Source organism: Anolis carolinensis, chromosome 3, assembly GCF_035594765.1.
Source record: "Anolis carolinensis isolate JA03-04 chromosome 3, rAnoCar3.1.pri, whole genome shotgun sequence".
Taxonomy (NCBI): Eukaryota; Metazoa; Chordata; class Lepidosauria; order Squamata; family Dactyloidae; genus Anolis; species Anolis carolinensis.
The window spans coordinates 197,299,596-197,319,619 of record NC_085843.1 but is presented as its reverse complement, the minus strand read 5'-3'; the positions used below and the strand labels follow the sequence as shown (position 1 = coordinate 197,319,619).

The 20,024-nt window shown below is 37.2% G+C and overlaps 2 protein-coding genes across 6 annotated transcripts in view; one reads left to right on the top strand and one right to left on the bottom strand.

Annotated features, from left to right (window-relative positions):
• Positions 1-12,528, top strand: part of adam12 (ADAM metallopeptidase domain 12) — a 355,264-nt gene extending 342,736 nt beyond the window's left edge. For all 3 annotated transcript variants that reach the window (XM_008106757.3, XM_062976054.1, XM_062976055.1), the window contains exons 22-23: positions 474-607; positions 1,018-12,528. In XM_008106757.3, the coding sequence (XP_008104964.1) occupies positions 474-607; positions 1,018-1,078 (195 nt within the window). In that variant the 3' untranslated portion in view covers positions 1,079-12,528. The remainder of the gene's footprint in view (positions 1-473; positions 608-1,017) is intronic.
• A 1,595-nt stretch (positions 12,529-14,123) lies between these two features.
• fank1 (fibronectin type III and ankyrin repeat domains 1) overlaps positions 14,124-20,024 on the bottom strand; it is a 38,241-nt gene continuing 32,340 nt past the window's right edge. For 2 of the 3 annotated variants that reach the window (XM_003218595.4, XM_008106756.3), the window contains 4 exons: positions 18,384-18,527; positions 14,596-14,673; positions 14,446-14,490; positions 14,124-14,346 (listed from right to left, as the gene is read on the bottom strand). In XM_003218595.4, the coding sequence (XP_003218643.2) occupies positions 14,260-14,346; positions 14,446-14,490; positions 14,596-14,673; positions 18,384-18,527 (354 nt within the window). In that variant the 3' untranslated portion in view covers positions 14,124-14,259. The remainder of the gene's footprint in view (positions 14,347-14,445; positions 14,491-14,595; positions 14,674-18,383; positions 18,528-20,024) is intronic. The other variant, XM_062976060.1, reaches the window with a different exon arrangement.

Below are 20,024 nucleotides of genomic sequence, written 5' to 3'. Positions count from 1 at the left end.
CCCCCTTAAATGAAATCTAACAAATGTAAAGTTCTTTTATTAATGGATACTTTGTAATTGGATTAGGTTTCCTGCATGGCAGGAGATTGGACTGGATAATCCTCATGGTCTCTTCCAATTCTGTGACTCTTATGATTTTTTTTCCATATTTCATTACCAGCCTTTCTTCCTAAAGAATGTAATGACAAACATACTGCAGATTGTCAATAACCATTCATTTTAAATGAGAGCCAGGTTGCTTTGCTGATAAAAACATTAAATTAGGATTGGGTCCAGGTTCAAGGCACCAGACAGCTTGTAATTCAGAGATTTGGGGGGCATATCACTCTCTCTCTACTCGACCCACAGCAACCCAGTGAAAGCTTTCGGCATGCCTTACCATCCTTGCCTCATATTTGATCATTTTTATCTCTATTTTATAAAGGTTAATTCCTCTTACTAGAGAAATCCTATGATTTTGTTTCACATTACAGGAATCTTGCAAGCCGAGTCCTCCTAGAAAGCCTTTGCCGGCTGATCCTCAGAAAAGCAAAAGTGCTCATTTCACCAATGCCTCCAGAGCAGCACATGAGTTTCCTAAACCTGTGTGTCAACTTTCTTCTGTTAGGTGAGTCTGGGTGTTCAGTTATGAAAGTGCATGCTTTTCTGAAACACAGCAGAATATCCTTTGGAGTTGGCTGTTTGGATAGGGATGATAGACACCATAACATCTTCAGTCACAAAAGTTCCCCCAAATAAGGATGGGTTTCATCAACAAGTATTTGTATAAGACAGTGTCACCACATGACGACAAATTGCTTAATTCTGTGGGGTTTATGTGTGTGTGTGTGTGTGTGTGTGTGTGTGTGTGTGTTTTGTTTTGTTTTTTGCATTCCAATGTTGTGAACACAGACACAAGGCTTACTGGTCTCTTTTTCTCTCCCTGATGTCATGATCAATATTATACCTATAAACCACAGTATTTTTTATTTTATCTTTTGTGTGTGCCATATTAATTCATTCTCTTTTATGCAACAGGCCTGCACCAAAACATCTGCTTCATGGGCACAGATCCTGCAATGCTGCCTATAAGCAATGACAAATTGGAACACTACAATTTTATCCTGGAAAGTGAAGACAGAAGTTTGCACTATTTTCAACTCTAGTTGGAGATCCATATTTTTATATCATTAGGTAGAATTTTTTTAATGTTCAGAATCCCATTATTTTTAAGAACTCTGGGCTACTGCCTTTGGTGCTATGTGAAGGTGGGGTGCGTCCTTGCTCAGGTACTTGTAAATTATTATTTTATATTGAATATTTATTACAGTGTAGAGCACTGTAGTAGATATTGTTTCACCATAACCAAATTTTCCAAGGAAGGAAGCCATTTTTATGCTTTTTAAGCACACAGGAACCCATCCTTCATTACAAATGTCTCAGTGGGTTGTACACATTCTTTAAAGGTGGTTATAATTGGGATCCGTTTCTTCCAGCAAGCTGAAAGGAAACTGAAAGCGAACAGCTAAAAATACACATCCAAAAGTCAGTTTTAAATCAAGAGTGGATAACCTGGGAGTAGATAACTTTTGAGGGTCCAGGGAGCATTGTTGTGCCCTACAGACCCCTATTTGGGATAATAAATAGCAACTTCCGGCTGCAACTCTTGGCTTTGCCTGGGTGTCCTCCTGGTTGTTTCAGGGGTGTCAAACTTCATAAGTGGAGGAATTGTGGGCCTATTAAATTTTCAGCAGTTGGGTATTCAACATGGCCTGAGATAAAGAAACATGAGCAATAGTGATGCCAGCAAGCCACAAAACCTCATGCCTCTATTTCTTTTCCAGTAGATTGGTCTGAAAAGGTGGTAGTGCAACAGTGCATGTCACAGGGTCTGCAGGCAGTATTTCGTTTAGTCCTTACTCTGTTGCTGTATTGAGAAGTAACTGTCAGTTACCCTGAATCAGTTTAAAGTATATATAAGACACAGGGATAGGAAATTCACTAACTCATTTTACCAATTTGGTATTTATCATGAAGTGAAATAGGGACACTAAAATGGAAGACAGACAGCAACTGATTGGAGGGAAATAATGCAAAAATGTGATACAGTAGAGTCTCACTTATCCAACACTCACTTATCCAACGTTCTGGATTATCCAGCGCATTTTTTTTAGTAAATGTTTTCAATATATCGTGATATTTTGGTGCTAAATTAATAAATACAGTAATTACTAAATAGCATTACTGTGAATTGAACTACTTTTTCTGTAAAATTTGTTGTATAACATGATGTTTTGGTGCTTAATTTGTAAAATCATAACATAATTTGATGTTTAATAGGCTTTTCCTTAATCTCTCCTTATTATCCAACATATTCGCTTATCCAACATTCTGCCAGCCCGTTTACGTTGGATAAGCGAGACTCTACTGTATATGCAAATACCTTATTATATATCTCCATCATTGTGGTTTAGAATAATTGTTTCAAAGGATATTGAAGACATGAATTTGAGACTTGAAGACTTGTCCAAACATCAAAAATCTCATGTTGATGATAAATCTAGCCCCACTTAGCAAATGTCTGGCTTAATACCCTGTAGGCCACAGCAACAGGTTCTAGATTTAATATCACATAGGTATTCATTTCAGGTATAGTACTTGTTCTTATCAACTAATGATCTTATTCAAATTCACAATGTGTTTTAGATATATTTTCAGATTACACTGAGACAAATCATATTTCAAGAGGCTGTGTTTTTTAATTTTGTAATGAAAACGAAGGCTTAGTATGCAAACTTTGACCTTGTTCATGGTTTTTGATAGTTGATAGAACATTTCTGCATTAATTAATATTTGAGGGTTTTTGGGGTGCTTCTTTAAAATGGTGCTCTAATAATCCCTTACATTCAGTGCAATACAAGGTATTGAGTCCTTTGCAGTAGTCTGGGCTGCAGTGGTCATCAGATCATATGGTTATGTTGCTACTTTGTTGTGTGTCTTCAAGTCATTTCTGTCTTAGGACAGGCCTAAGGTGAAACTATCATAGGGCTTTCTTGAAATAATTTGTTCCCTCTGAGGCTGAGAATGTGAGTCGCCTAAGATGGATTTCCATAGCTGCATGGGGATTCAGATGGTGGTCTCATAATGCAATGTTCAAGCCTGTATGCCATTCTTTTTATATTGGAATCCACATTTTAATATTCTGGCTATATGGACATCTCTGAATACTTCTTTTATTTCTAAACATACCACTGCAATAGACTGAAAGTTAGACTTTCATATGCATGAAAGATCCTAAGATCCAAAAGGTATTGATTGGTGTACAAAATATGCATCTTGGTGTTAGGAGAGAAAGCTTGAACTGGATACCAAAAAAATGGCTGATCACATCAGCATTGGAGAAATTACTTTGGCTACACACTGTCCTTGGCATCACAGGTAACAAAAGCAGGGTTCAGTTAGCAAGACAGGGAGATATCTCTGCATGAAACTCTGCGTCTGAATCTGGGGCAAGAAACTTATGACTATCCAGATGTTAATAATACTTTATTTATATTCCACCCTATCTCCCCAAGGGGGCTCAGGGCGGATGACAGTACACATACAAGGCAAACATTCAATGCTGTTTGGAGACAGGACAGAACAGAACAAGATGGATGAAATGTGCAAACCTTCAGATGTTGTTAGATTACAACTTCCACTATGCCTATTACTAATCAGTAGTCAGGAATGATGGGCTCATTCGACAACATCTGAGCTCATCATTCCTGACTACTGATTAGTGATAGGCATAGTGGAAGTTGTAATCTAACAACATGTGAAGATTTGCACATTCCATGCATTTGCACTGAGTGGATTACATTCACTAGGGCCGGGCTGTGGCGCAGCTGGTTAGTGCCAGCTGCAATAAATCACTACTGACAGAGAGGTCATGAGTTCGAAGCCCTGGTCGGGTTAAGCCCCTGACCATTAAATAGCCTAGCTTGCTGTTGACCTAAGCAGTCCGAAAGACAGTTGCATCTGTCAACTAGGAAATTTAGGTACGCTTTATGCAGGAGGCTAATTTAACTAATGTACAACACCATAAAACTGCCAGCAGCTTGTGGAAGGAATGAGGAAGTACAGTACTTGGTGTCACTAGTGGACGGTGAAACAACAGCTCCCCCTGTGGCCAGAATCGAGCATACCCACATGAAGCTGGAAAGCTGGAAAATGTTAAACTACCTCTGTGTCTGTCTATATGTTGTTTGTCTGATGGCATTGAATGTTTGCCATATATATGTGCATTGTAATCCGCCCTGAGTCCCCTTCGGGGTGAGAAGGGCGGAATATAAATACTGTAAATAAATAAATAGAGCACAGCTTCAGGGAGTTTGTGTGTACATGTAAGAGAAAGATGGAGAGAAAGGAAGGAAAATGCCAAATATTGGTCTACCAGTCCCAGTGTTCTCTATTCTGATCTTTCATAGGTCTTAGGCAAAGATCATATGACCCTCTAAGATGCTTTGGAAATATCTCAGTATTTCTTGGGAAATATTTCAAAACAGTAGTCGCCCCCTCCACATTTGCATTTTGTCTTTTGGGGACTTCATTATTCACAGATTTGATTAAAATGATATCTCTATGGAATCTTTAGGTTCTCCAGTATTACTCTATGGCCAACTTCCTTTGGTCATGCTGGAGAACATAGAGATTTCTAGAGATAACACCTCTCTAGGAATCTTTAGATCATGCAATGCAATTCTGTGGTGACCATCCAGTAGAAGTTGACCATAATGTCATACTGAAAGATCTAGAAATTCCTAGAGAGGTGTTCTTCCAGAAAATAGCAATTTATTTAGGTTTCCATTTTTATGGGGGGTTTTGTGCCCTAATGTGGCACTAATGTGGAGGACTGAATGTATTTCCTTCTTTCTGTCCAGGTCACCATAGCAGCCTCTCAGATTGGATTCCATTAATAGCAGCAATGGACAACTAGCCTATACATATAAGAAGTGGTTCAAACAGAGTTCAGGAACATCAGCACAAGCTGTTTTAGCATCTTTTACTTGTACTTATGAGCTTGAGCCAGCTTTGTTTCTCCCATCTAATTGCTTTCTTTATTAGTTCTGAAGGGAACTTATAGAAAGAAAACATATTAATATAATCTGTTTCTATCTGTCAACATAGGGTTGACAAATCATTTATTCCCTGCTACATTAAACTGGAATAAATGCAATTGTTAGTCAGAGTAAACCCACTGAATCAATGAGAACTTGGTAAGATTTCCATTAGGAAAGTACATTGATTTAATGGGTCTACTGTGGTTGGGACTAGTAATTGAATTAGTCCTGTTAGACTTTTGGTCATCTACAATGTGCTAATATCCAAACATTCAATAGTCAGTGCTTCTTTAAGAAGAGAAACAGAACTTGAAGACCATTTGACATTTTTGGTCTAAGTAATTTAAGTCCTCCCATTACTGGGCTCTGTATCCAGGCAACCACAGCACCCATACTTATGAAGAAACAGAACAAATATATCCACATAACAAACAGAATCAATAAAACAAAAGAGAGCGATCTCTTAAGAAAAACAGTTTGGTTCCTAAAGCTTATGTATGTTCCTGTGCAACTATATTTTAATTTATATGGCATTTTTGAATATATTAATATAATTCTAAATGAGGAAATTTACAGACGGCAATATCTATATTTTAAGGATAGGATTTGGCATTTCAACTGAAAGGCAGGTGTTCCTAGGATTTTTTAAAATTACTTCTTGTGCATTTTGAGCCGTCCCCATTTCCCCTCAAAAGCACCCTGGCCATTTCATTCTATTTGACTGGCATTCATAAGCAATTCTTTCTGCATTAATCTAGCTATAACATTTTTTTCCATAAAGCAAGAATCCTTGGAAGTAATTTCCTCAAGAAGAGGGCAGTGTGCAAGTTCTCTCTGTCTCTCTTGACAACCCATATGTAATGCAGCATCATAAAGGAGTGGAGCAATATAACTTGAGAAATAAATTCCTTGTTCAGAAAACAGTGAGTGGCATGCTGGTAGTAACATATGCACATGGAGGCATTGCTAATGTATCTGTGCCCCTTTCTGGATGGGGGACGGGCTATTGCTATTCCTTTGTGCCCTGTCCAACACCTATATCCAGGCTGCTATCAAGCCTTGGGAAGGGCTTCTACTGTTGGTAACTTGTGGGGAGATGCAAGTCAGACAATGAAATTATGTCGCTTTGGGCACCAAGAGGAAAAATGGACTGTGCAAACCATCCAAGTGTGCACCACCATTTTGTCCCCTTCCAAGTTGGGACCAGCTGTTTCTTCCTTGTTAGATCTGGCTCTCATCCCTGCCTATAAGCAGCATTAGCTTGACAGCTGTTTGTCTGGATATATCAACTGCCTGGAGCAGGATGGGGTTGGGTGAGGACACGAAATGGTGTGGCTAGAGCATAATACTCCAGCTGTTTAGTGTCGGATCTTGGCCAGTGTTTGCATACTTTACACCACACTAAGCAGGCATTGGAGATAAAAAGGTTTGCACATAAAGAATCAGGTTTTGCTATCACCATGTCAATCTGTGTATGTGTGAAAAGAGGTGAGATGGGAACTAAACTGAATGTCACTCGCAATGTGGATTTGTATGTGTTCCTGTCAATTTAGATTTGGTCAACATTGTGTATTTACTTCTCCATATGATACCAGACTTTGCATAGATATGTGAAATTGTAGATAACGGTGAATGTTATTAGTTTCAATGGGACAAACTGTCTGTATATTCATTTCTAATGAATATACAGATTGTATATTCATTTCAAATTGTCTGTGTATTCATTTCTGATGTTGGTGACCTGGTCTTGCCATGAGTTCCTACTACATGATGTTTCAAAAAGATGGACCCCATTTGAAATCACTGTATTTTTTCAATCATGAACCTCTCATTAAACTCTTATCCCATGAAAGAATGGGCCATAGAGTTTCAAGGCTTACTGCTACGTGCCTCTACCAGCACACAAACAGCCCCTAGCCTCAGGCATTTGCAAGTTGGCAATCTTGCAATATAAAGCCTAATTCAGTGTTTTTCAACCTGGGGGTCAGGACCCCTGGCAGGGGTCACAAGAGGGTATCAGAGGGGTCACCCAAAGACCATCAGAAAACACGTTTTTCTGATAGTCTTAGGAACTCCTTTGGCAGAGAAGACTGAAGATCTCTCCGCCTGTCCTCCTCCTCCTTTTTGGAAACAGATGATAAATCCTCCCACCAAAAGCTCTCCTGCTGTGACTGGATGCAGGGAGAACTACAATCCCCATCATGTTGGGTCAGTCCCCCCCCCCAAAAAAAAACCCCGCACCAGTATTCAAAGTTGATCATATTGGGTATTTCTGCCAAGTTTGATCCAGATCCATCATTGTTTGAGTCCACAGTGCGCTCTGGATGTAGGTGAACTACAACTCCAAAACGCAAGGTTAATGCCCACCAAACCCTTCCAGCATTTTCTGTTGGTCATGGGAGTTTTGTGTGCCAAGTTTGGTGCAGATCCATTGTGGTCTGGGTTCAAAATGCTCTTTGATTGTAGGTTAACTATAAATCCCAGCAACTACAACTCCCAAAGGAGTTGTATCCCCGCCAACCCACCAGTATTCAAATTTGGGCATATTGGGTATTTGCGCCAAATTTGGTCCAGTGAATTAAAATACATCTTGCATATCAGATATTTACATTACAATTCATAACAGGAGCAAAATTACAGTTCTGAAATAGCAACAAAAAAATTTATGGTTGGGGGTCACCTCAACATGAGGAACTGTATTCAGGGGTTGCAGCATTAGGAAGGTTGTGAACCACTGGTCTAATGAGATATTCTTCTTTCGTGGGATTATTTTTTTAGATTTATTTCTGGCTCAAAATAGTAATGTTTGATAACTCATTACACCATCTGTAACCTTTTGTGTAAACATAACAATTTTGCCATTGCAAAATATACTGCTTTGAAATTGGGTCCATTATTTTGAAACACCCGGTATTCCCAGACTGAGACCATTTACTCTAGTGGACTAGATATTTTAAAACAGGCACTATTAGTAATTTTATTGGTACTGTCAACCATTATTTCCTCTAAATATGTGTGTGAAACAAAATCAATCAGATTTTACTGTTACAGCTAGCTTATGGGAGAAAAGATGAAAGCAATTACATAATTAAAAGAATTCAGCAAAAGCACTAATAAATTGAACAAATTGACCCAACTCATTCCTTATTATCATAGTAACTATATTACAAAAAGGATTAATTATTTGATATTAATAATTAATAATTTTAATAAATTTATTATCTGCCTCTCCCTGTGGCTCGAGGCAGGGTACAACATAATTGTCTACGTCCTTTGGTGGATATTATTAAACATGTGAGCATAAATATAATATATAGGTAAGGAAGCTTCAGAATTTTAAGTCCCAAATGTATGGGTCCGATCTTTAAGTGGATCCTATTTGTAGTCTCTACCACATCAGTTTTCATTTCATGATAGGATCATATGGGATGGTCACCTGAGGATCCTAAGAATACTGCAGACATTTGCAGGAAAAGGAGGTTGTCCCACTAGGTCACTATGGAAAAGATGATTCACCTGTGGGGGGTCCTCCTTGGAGACTTGCAGAGCTTTTTTAGCACCATGGTTGCCCACTGGATGCAGTTCTTATGGCACATATCAAGGGTGGCCAAGAGTCCTAGGTCCCTGGTCTCAACATAAATTAAAACTACTCTGGCTGACAAACTTATGTACCACTGGAGACAATGAGTAAAATAAATTGGCCACCCCCCCCCCAAAAAAAATATTCTACTGTGCCCAACTAACAAAGTGGTAGGAATTAACACCTATCTGCTTATGCCACAAACCTCCTCCCTCCATTTTAATGCAAATCTTCATATCTCTGTGGTCAAACTTATCACACATAAATAGCTGTGTTAAGGACAACCAGTTAGATCAGGTAGAACATGTATTAATTGTGTTCCATTTGAAGAACTTGATATGCAAGATGGCAATATCTGTATTTACTTGAGTCTAATGCACCATCGAATCTAATCAGCACCTCAATTTTCAAAACCCAGAAACCAAAAAAAGTATTGCTGCCATATGTAATGCACAACAGCAAAATTACAGCAGCTCTTTGTAATTTGGCCCAAAAAGGTACACATTAGAGTTGCTGTCAAAAAATCCTTCTGACAGGCTTGCCATGAGTCAGAGGTCCCTTCTACACTGCTATATAATCCACTTTATCAAAGCAAGATAATCCACATTATCTGCTTTGAACTGGATTATATAAGTCTACACTGCCATATAATCTAGTTCAAAGCAGATAATCTGAATGTTATATGGTAGTGTAGAAGGGGCCTTAGATTACTGTATGATGTGACTCTAATGCATACCCCAATTTTGTCAAGATCATTTAGCCAAAAAAAGGTGAGATTTAAGTAAATACGATAATAAGAACAAAGGCAAATGATTTTATAATTCCTGAAAGAGAGTCCATATTTCTAGAGGGTTGTAATACACTTTTTAAGTAAGCAAAATTACTTGAAAACTAAATGCAAACACTTCTGTTTATTAGCTCTTGGCAAATAATAGGTTTTCCCTTGATTTCATGAAAGCGTGCTTTCTCTGGCTATTTTTTTTATCTATCAGCATTCATGCAGAATTTTGCACATTGTGGAAAATGGTATTAAAATCCATTTTATATTTCAGCAAGGGAATCCTTATTTGAAAGTCAGCAAAGGAATTTATCTAAAGTGTGCTAATGATATACTTTTGAAGTACCATAAAGCAAAAATTACAATTACTTTAGCATATGGCCCATGATTTTAGTTGTGAGAAATGTGGTTATGTTTTTTGAAAGGTATACCACCTTGAATTAGTGATAAAACGCCACAGGAAAAAAATTGTTTCATGAAATTCTTTCAAGCCTTCTCTCAGCATGAGTTATGGTTTCCTTGTTCAAACCCAACAGTGAAACTTCAATATAAATCTCAGTATTCTGGTAATGGATTTCTTTACAATTATACAGTGGCATCCTGTTCCTGAATTATGAAGGCATAAGTCTGATTCATGCCATCACAATTCACGTTTGTTGTTGTTTTTAAGTTGGAAGTTGCTTCCAATGTGCAAAAATCACATGTCCTCCCAAATATCTTAAGCAACACTCCCCAAATGACCATGTTCATGTTTTTGGACACATAGCTACAGAGACATCTACATCTCGGATGCAACTCCTATTGCAGTAACAGGAGTAGCATCTGTGGTGTAGATGTCTCTGTAGCTATGTTCCTGGTGAAGGACTTTAGCTTTAGTTTTCAGTATGTTGTGATTGAGAGCGAGTGTGGCATAACAGTTTGGGCATTGTGGGATGACAATTCTGAAGGACCCAGCTCAGCTATGGAAACTACTAGGTCAATGGTTCCCAACATGTGGTTCCCCAGATGTTTTGGCCTTCAACTCCCAAAACTCCTCACAGCTGGTAAACTGGCTGGGATTTCTGGGAGTTGTAGGCCAAAATACCTGGGGACCCACAGGTTGAGAACCACTGTACTAGATGATCTTGAATATATCATATTCCATCAGCCTTAGAGGGGAGGAAAAGGAAAACCCCTTCTGAACAAATATTGCCAACAAAAAATTATAATATAATTGCTGTACATCAGAAATAACTTGAAGACACACAAGAATGTTGTGATCACACACTTGATTCTGAATCTGTTCATACACAAATGTCTACATTTGTTACAGAGGTTGCTGATTCAAATTTGTTTTTCCTAAGCTTATGTGGTGTTATAGTTAAGAGCTGAACCTCTAGATCAGATTTCACTTCTGCCAAGAAATGGCTAAGCTGGCTTTAGGCAAGCCACTCCTTCTCAAGCCATTCACCAGCAAAACGTGAATAATCAATTAATTTAATACACAGGATTATCATAAGGGATAAATGTTTCCACTTATATAAACAATGAATGTGGAAGGGCTACACTGTACTTTCTCACCATCACTTCCATAAAGGTGTGCCCTTCTGTTTCCCATCTCTGCTTGCAGCATATTCAGCTTTATTGCTAAAGAATGCAATATACGTAAGGCACATCCATTTAGGATAGTTGTTAGAATCCATTCGGGCAAATGAAGATTCCTTCTTAAGTAAAGGAAGCCCGGCAGATACATCAACACTCAGGTATAGACCCTTCATGCCAACACAAGGTAGTGTTGGTAGAGGGACCATGGCAAGGAATGCCATATAATTACCACCTCCATTCACTCAGTACTTTGAATTAGCCACCTCTGGAAGGATTATAAAATCATTACTAATGCTGTGTGCTTTTAAAGACCATATAAATGCAAATGATAATACTTAAATATTTACTGTAACAACACTGTGTTCACATGAGGTTTCTGTTCTCTTTCAAATCTCTTTGTGCATTTCTCATCCGTGTTTGCAAACACACATTGAGAACGCTTCATGTACCTCTAAATCGAAGAAATAATAATGTAATAGATCATTTATTACAGCAGGAAATACAGGTGAGTCAATAATCCCTAAATTATCCGGGATTCTCTTTTCCAAATTATTTCTGCTTTGAATAAAGCTGCCTCACGCTAGCCGAGTCAAGCAAATTGTGAGTTGACTTCATAGTAACTGGTGCTGATCTGTGACATATTATTGTACTGTTATTTGTTGTTGGCTACAATGACTAACAATTTCCTAGAATGATACACTAGGATTCATTAGGGAATTTCATTATTTTGAAACATTAATGGCAGGCACCTTTTTAACTTTATTAGAAGTGAGCTATAAATTAATAAATAAATAGTGAAATTGGAATATCCCTTCCAGACTGCAGCCTCATGCAGACATCTTTGTAACTGTACCAGTGCAATCAATAATATTTTATAGCTAAGACAATGCAGAAAAACAAGGCAAGGCTGCACAACATGATATTCCCTTGAACATTTCTTTCTGGGACAGAAAGATTTCTCCTGATTCTTATGTCATATCTTAACTATCCAGATTTATTTTTAGTTTGAAACAAGACATACAATATGCAATGTGAACTGCCATTAGGACTGACTTTGGTGAAAAAAAAAGGTGCTATTCAGTTTTGCAGTAGGAAGAGAAACTGCTATATGATCTCAACTGCTGATATCCTGATCCTTGATAATATGCTCATGGAAGTTTGGGCCCATTTATTGAAATCAGTGGGATCTACTTCCATGTAATATGTTTAGAGCAGTAATAAGAGTCTGTTCATCACAGGCCATTTAGCACACTACAAATGGATATTAGAGCTACATAAACCATTGCATTAATTTTTATGAACCATACCTTTATAATGCTTTCAGTTAAATTGCAGTTTGCTAAGCATTTTTAACATAACGCACTGTATAACAGTTTCTTACTTTTGTAAACATTTTTGTAAAGATTATTACAGTAACATGTTAAAGAAAAGACAAACATATCTTTCAATAACAGAACAATCTGTTCACTGTTAAATATTCTATATTAAATAAAGAATAAACACATTTTTGAGTTGCATTTTCTGCATTTATCTCAAATAGTTTGAGAATGGAATTGTATACTGTGGGGTAACTGATTACTTTGTTCTTCCAAGGGGGAGTACTTTAATTAATTTTCTAAAAGAAAATTATTTGGAAATTATTAATATTCGCTAACAATTTTTGTCCAGAAAGCACAACTGAAATTGCAATACTATATGCACCAGAGCTTGGAACGTTTCGATTCAAAAATTCATTTCTCAGTGTTAAACAGTAGAAATTAGAAGGCTAATTTATTAATGCTGATGACCAGAAATAAAACTGAAACTATTGTATATCAGTTTTCAAAACAGATAATGTTTTTTACAGATAATGGTATAGAGACTCAAAATTAATTTCTAGAAAAATGTTTTTCTTATTGGCTCATTTAAAAAGTACTTATTTTATAATTGGAAAGTTGCATTCATGTACTCTAGCCATTGTTTTCCAGAGGGACTACAAAGCCCAAAATATGATTGCTCCTGGGAATGGTAGGATTAAAGCATCTAGAAACCATCAGGTTGGGAAAAGCTATCCTAAGCACGGGATCCCATTTTACATCCAGTTTAGTTAAGTGTTGTAATTGATCTGCATCTCCTTTTAGTCCTCTACCAATGTTTTTCACTAATTCTTTTCATAATAAATAAAACCATTACTGAAACTGAATGATATGTATGCATGTCAGGAAAAGTATGGAGGCTATTTTGAGTAGGCATTGATACAAGGTGGGATGTCTTGGGACAGTTCACATTTTGGACAGTAAAAGTAGAAATGCCCCTGAGTAGGAATGTAAGAGTGATGAAGCCTTTGCTGTCTGGAAGACACATCAGAGACCAAATCTTTGTCCTAGATGTCAATATCCTTCTTGAATTGTGGTGCCCAGAACTGGACACAGTATTTCAGGTGAAGTATCTGTACTTTGTACTGAGCATTCAGGAAACACTGCTGATCCAGCTGGTCCAGCTGTCCACTAATCTTACAGGAGATGATAGTCTGAGACTGCATTGAAGATCCTCAAGAAGATTGTTCTGCCACACATATTGTGCTTTTAAATTATGAGCCATTATGAGTCCCCATTTGTGGGGGAAAGCAGGATATAAATAAAGGTGATGTGGTTGTGGAGGTGATGATGATAACACATGCCAATCCATCAATTCATTGGATGTAGGGGAGAATAGGACTTCATGGACAAAATGATAACAATTCCAATCACAATAGTCCACAAAATGTGGCAACACGTACTCTAAATGTAGTTTAACAGATAGAGGATTAACTAAAGTGAGAGATTTAACATTTAGTGTGACAACCAGAACTAAAAACAGGTTTTAGGCATTATGTCTTTATCATTGTCACAGAAATATGGAAAAAATCCCAACACGGGGATATATTAAAATAGACTGTCATCAGAGGTGATTGGATTCTGATGCAGTAAATGGGATTTTCTTATTGGTATGACTGCTGATCCTGTTGATGCACTCCTCACTATGTCTTGTCTATCCTATCCATAAATTTAACTTTCCTCTCCCGAGAAAAAGCAGCATTTCTTAAAAATATAGACAAAAAGTAAAAAAACAGAAAACTGAATGAGAATCAAAGCTAGAATTTAATCAAGATGTCCAAGAATGCATTAGCAACCAAACACGAAAAAGGGAAAACGGCAAGAATTCAGTCTGTATGATCTCACCTTCCTGGAAAACTATCAAGAGGTCATTTACTTGTTTCACACAACTGTACTGGAAGATGGAGAAAGCTGAATGGACATACTACTCAATTGTCTTTTTTTATTTTCTATTATTGAAGCGACACTCTAAAAAAAAAAAGAGAACATACCGTTTTAAGTTACAGTAAAATTAAGACTAATAAATTAGAAAATAAGGAGAGAAGTTCAAGCAAAAGAGATCCGTACCATTCGGTTCAATCCTCTAGCCATTTCCAGGGCACCTTTGCCAAACTGAAAAGATACACATGGACATATTAAATTTGTCCTTTAAAATATTCTGTGGCTTTAAAAATGCATAACAAAGATTATCCAAAACCCTACTGTCATTTCTGCTACCTCATTTTTAACATCAGGATCTGCTCCTCTCTCAAGCAATAGTGTAACCAAGTCTTCATGGTTATTTAATGCTGCAATCTGAAAGCAAACATGAAGGAAGTACAGGTTTTTATATATCTTTTAGAGATTTCAAGGGATTTTTGTCAACAAAAATAACATTTCCCTTCTAAAAGTCACATCTATTATTATTATTATTATTATTATTATTATTATTATTATTATTATTATTACTATTAGATTACAATAACACAAAAATGTAAAAAATACAAAACACACAAAAATAAAAGAGAAAACAAAAATGAAAGCCATATTAAAAAGTGCATCAAGCATATATAATTGTTTTATATAATAATTGCCTATTGATGCGTCAGTTGTATTGTGTTAAGTTTGTGATTTTTTAAAAAATTGATATGTTACTTGTTTTGTTTTATGTTATCTACTATGTTTTTTTAACTGGAAACCGCTCTGAGTCCCTTGTTGGGAGATGGGGCAGGGTATAAATAAAGTTTTATTATTATATGCATGCATACACATATACACCAACATTACAGTTAGCAAGATTTACTGCAGCAGTGCAAATCCTGTGGCACTTTATGTGTTTTGGACCTCAGCTCCCAGAATTCCTGACTACAGGACAAGCTGGCTATGGCTTCTGGGCTATGGCTTGCCAAATACAGATTGTGGAGGCCTGATCTAGTGCACTGTTTAGACATGATGGGCCTTATACATGTATGAAACTGTGAGCCCCTATAATGTCAACCAGAACACTTTCTTAGGAGGGAAGAGATATCATTCATTCCTCTGACTTATATCCCATGGTTAGTTCACTGTATGCAATAAATTTGTTTTCCGAGAAAGACAAATAATGGAGAATATTTCTGGATGAGAATTGACCATTTTTTCTGCAATGGGAGACAATGGTCACATAATTTCAATAGGTGGTGCCAACTAGCATAATGGAATGTTGGTACACAATGTCCAGAATCCTCTAAAATAGTGACTAGTTTAGGGAATACATACAGCTGTTACCACCAGCTGTTTGTCCGTACAAGTTCCTACCAGGAAGCAGCCACTGCAATCAACAGCGGTCTATTTCCTTGTCTATCGGGCAGCAGCTAACGAACATTCCCAACCCCTATGCAAGCGACCTCTGGCATGAAAGGGAATTTTAACAAGGACTCTGCTTCTCCCTGTTCCACCAAAGATTGCTTATGGGAGGGAGTGGAGCCATTAACCAACTGTTTCCTGATTGATAACTAAACAGACCTCTGCCGACTGCAGAAGCTGCTTCCTAATAAATGGAAACTGTTGAAGAGGCAGGCCAGAGGTCATTCCATAGCTACATAATTATGGTGGTCACACATTCGTCCCTGCTAAGTGAATTTTAGTCAATAATAGAATACTATACTAAAAGGGGGGATGAGAAACTCCAATATTCCTTCTTCCTGACTAATCAATGAAAAGTGGGCTTGTTTTCTAGAAAAGCTGACATCTTTTCAGGTTCAGCAGATGTTTAACAAATGCGTGATGCTAAAGTAGGCATTTTAAAGGCTGTTTATTATTGGGTAAATCAACTATGATTTACAAAAAAAATGCCATATTGAGCCAGATGTAAAATAATAGAAAGAATATGGCTATATTTGCTTCAAATAAGGAGACATTTCAGCATATGCTTTTGTAAATATAGGACTTAATGTCTTAAGGTTGCTGCTGTCCCAAAGCCCAAGTAAAAACAATCCTCTTAATATTTTGTTTTTCAAAAAGTTCTGTTAATTATACTCCTTACTTATTCTAATGACTATATTATAACCATATTATGCCCCGCAGACTGAGGTGATTGGAGTTAACCAATCAAAAACGGGTATGTAAACCCATAACACTTTCTGGATGCAATACAAGATCTGAGAGTCCCACATGTTTTGTGATGGTGGATGAGCCAAAAAAACTGCAGCCAGGTACTTGAGCCTCCTTTTCTGGAATTCGGATATCCAAATTGGCATGGAAATGTGCTTCTACATAAGGGATTTGAATATTAATCAGCAATGAAAACGTGAAAATAATATGCAAGCTTCTACAGATCACTAAAACAACATTCCAAACACCTGTTTTTAACTGTAGAGAAGTGCTTGCTTGCTCCCTCTGTGCTAACAGGAATGAAAACATGACAGAGAGCATTTTGATCTTTATAGAATCTACAAATGCAGCACTTCAGAAAGATGAATTTTCAAGTATGAAGGAATAAGAGGACTCATCCTATTAAAAAAACATTTGAATCAGCTCAGATTATGTACTCCATTTCCTACACCAAACCAGCAAAGAGATTTCAATATAAAGTGCCTTAACAAGAGAAATCAAAGGGGAAATGAAGTGTTACTTTGTAAATCCTTCTATCATCTCAACACAGGTATAAGGAGCCTTTAATATGAGTAACTCTAAATGAGAGGGGGTCTGCGCGCACACATTGCATGCTGTTCTGATGAACTACCTTGTCTCTGTTTTTGGAAGCTAAGTAGACTGATGCCTGCTTAGTACTTGGACTGGATAACACCAGAGAACACCAAGGATCTCCAGGTAAGACTAAGCCTGGATCTACACTTCCATATAATCCAGATTATCAAAGTAGATAATCTAGTTTATCTGATTTGAACTGGATTATATGAATCTACACTGCCATGAATCCAGGTCAAAGCAGATAATATGGATTGTATGTGGCAGCTCAGATTGAAAGAATCCTGCCTAAAATTCTGGAGAGCCATCGCTAGGCTAGTTACACCAATAGTTATTGTGAAGTACAAGGTACTCAGAAAGAATTGCCATCTCATGTAAAAGAGATAGTCCACAATACAAAATGTTTTATTGGGCATTCTTCTCTAGTATGAAGCACCCTCTTAACAATTGTTTGTTTGTTTGTTTTTTAGGGTTGCTGTGAATTTCCCAGGCTGTATGGCCATGTTCCAAAAGCATTGCCTCCTCATATTTCGCCCACATCTATGGCAGGCATAATAATAATAATAACAATAATAATAATAATAATTTTATTCTTATACCCAGCCCCATCTCCCCGAAGGGACTCGGGGCAGCTTACATGGGGCCAAACCCGAACAGAACAATAAAACAAAACAATAAAACCAATAATCAGACAATAAAAGAAAGTCATAAAAACCACATACAAGATAAAATGTTAAAACCATGGAAAGGTTCAAAGAATCTAGGCCAAAGTGCTAAAAGTGCAAATAAATCATGTCATCAAGGAAAGGAGGTTACTCAGCTGTAATGGGTATAAAGTACCATTATAATACTGGGGAAGGCATTCACTAAAATGGACAACAGGTCGATCATACAGAGGTTGTGAGGTTTGTTGGAAATTAAGCAAGTGAGGTTTATATACCTGTGGAAGGTCCAATGTGGGAGAAAGAACTCTTGTCTAGGTACAGTTCATTTTCATGAGTCTTCAGAGTAGTATAGTCTGAAGTTGTTAATTTTTACAAGCATGAACCTTGGCATATATTCACAATGACACATTCTAAACATGTCTGGATTGGATCCCTGTATCTGATGCTTCTAGGAAGAGGTTAACAGATATGGACCTAAAATCATGGTTAGTCTCGACTAAAATAGCACTTCTGAGTTAATTGGATTTATCTGTATGTTGCGTCACTATGCAACAAGTGGTTCAAGGGGGACACACTAGTTGAAACTAATGAGCCATGGTAAAATTTTATATGCAGTACATTGAAAAATACTCTGAATATCATTCTACAACCGTATTGCTTATTGACGGAACATACCATTAAAGGTGTCTTGCCATCTTTATCTCTTATATTAACACTAGCTCCAGCGTCTATGAAAAGTGTGGCCACATCTGTTTTTCCTGTTAATGCACACAGCCTCATCAGTGGAGTCCACTCCAAACCTGTATCTTTAGGATCAACCTGTTAGAGAAAAAAAGTTATTCTCTAACATGAAATAGAATATGCAATTAAAGCTCAAATATTTGTGCTTCTTGTGGAACAATGGCTTGAATATTACCTATGTTCAATTGCTGTTTTACCTATTTATTTATTTATTTGTTTGTTTACAGTATTTATATTCCGCCCTTCTCACCCTGAAGGGGACTCAGGGCGGATCACATTATACACACATAGGGCAAACATTCAATGCCCATAAACACATCAAACAGAGACCGAGACAGACAGATGCAGAGGCAATTTATGTTCGATTCTGGCCACAGGGGGAGCAGCTGCTTCATCATCCACTCTGACGGCACTTCCTCATTCCAGGTCGTGAATTAAACTTGCCTCCCCACTTTTTTTTTTATAAGTGGTACCTTATTTCCTACTTGATAGATGCAACTATCTTTTGGGTTGCCAAGTCAGCAACGAGCAGGGGCTATTTTTTATTTTTAATTGACGGGTGCTCACCCCGCCACGGGCTGGCCTCGAACTCATGACCTCATGGTCAGAGTGATTTATTGCAGCTGCTCAACAGCCTGCGCCACAGCCCGGCCCCCTATTTGCTATTTGCTTCCATTCATTCATTTTTAATTTTGATTTACAGAGTGCAACCTTCTAGGCCTGAACACCCTTCTTTCTATATAATAAGGTATTTCATTGTCCTTCCTCTATTATAAGCCACTTAAAATTAATTATTTCTACAAAATATTTCTTGGTACTTGACAATGACACTGTCTTTTGCTGCCAGGGAAGCTTTTTCATTTTATAGATTTGCTGTCCTTTTCCCACATTTGCTTTTTCACCTTGATATTCTCTATTTTGCTTTGAATGACTGTCTCTCAGCAAGAAAGGTGTCATTGCTGTTATCTGCCCAATGCACAGCATGGAATTGATCAATGTATAGTAGCTACAACAGCCAGTTATATTATTGGTCAAAAATGCCTGTCTGTGGCACATTTCTAACTTACATTTGACATATTTTCCTCATATCATTGCAGATGTTGTTTATATATCATGGATGTGATTGGCTTTTTCAAATTGGCTCTTTTGCATTCTATGTAATATTGCTTTTGTAATATAATGCAACTTCAAAAATGTTAATACCCGTATTTAACTATCTAATGCGCCATCAAATCTAACGCGCACCTCAGTTTTCAAAACTCTGAAACCCAAGAAGTATTTACCATATTATGCAAATCTAATGCGCACCCTAATTTTGGGAAGGTAATTTAGTAAAAAAAGGTGAGCATTAGAATCAAGTAAATACATTAATTATCTTTATATATTCCATTTTCATTGTGTTTTTCAACACAGCGGTCTTCTTGTTGCTGTTTATCCAATTTTTTATTTTCAAATAATTTTTATTAAGCATTTACTACTAAAGTAGGGGATGGGGGAACAAGGGAAGTAAAAGGAGAATTTTGAGGTGATAGATTATTGGTTAGTTGCATCTTTACAAATATCTGGTATGTTGCA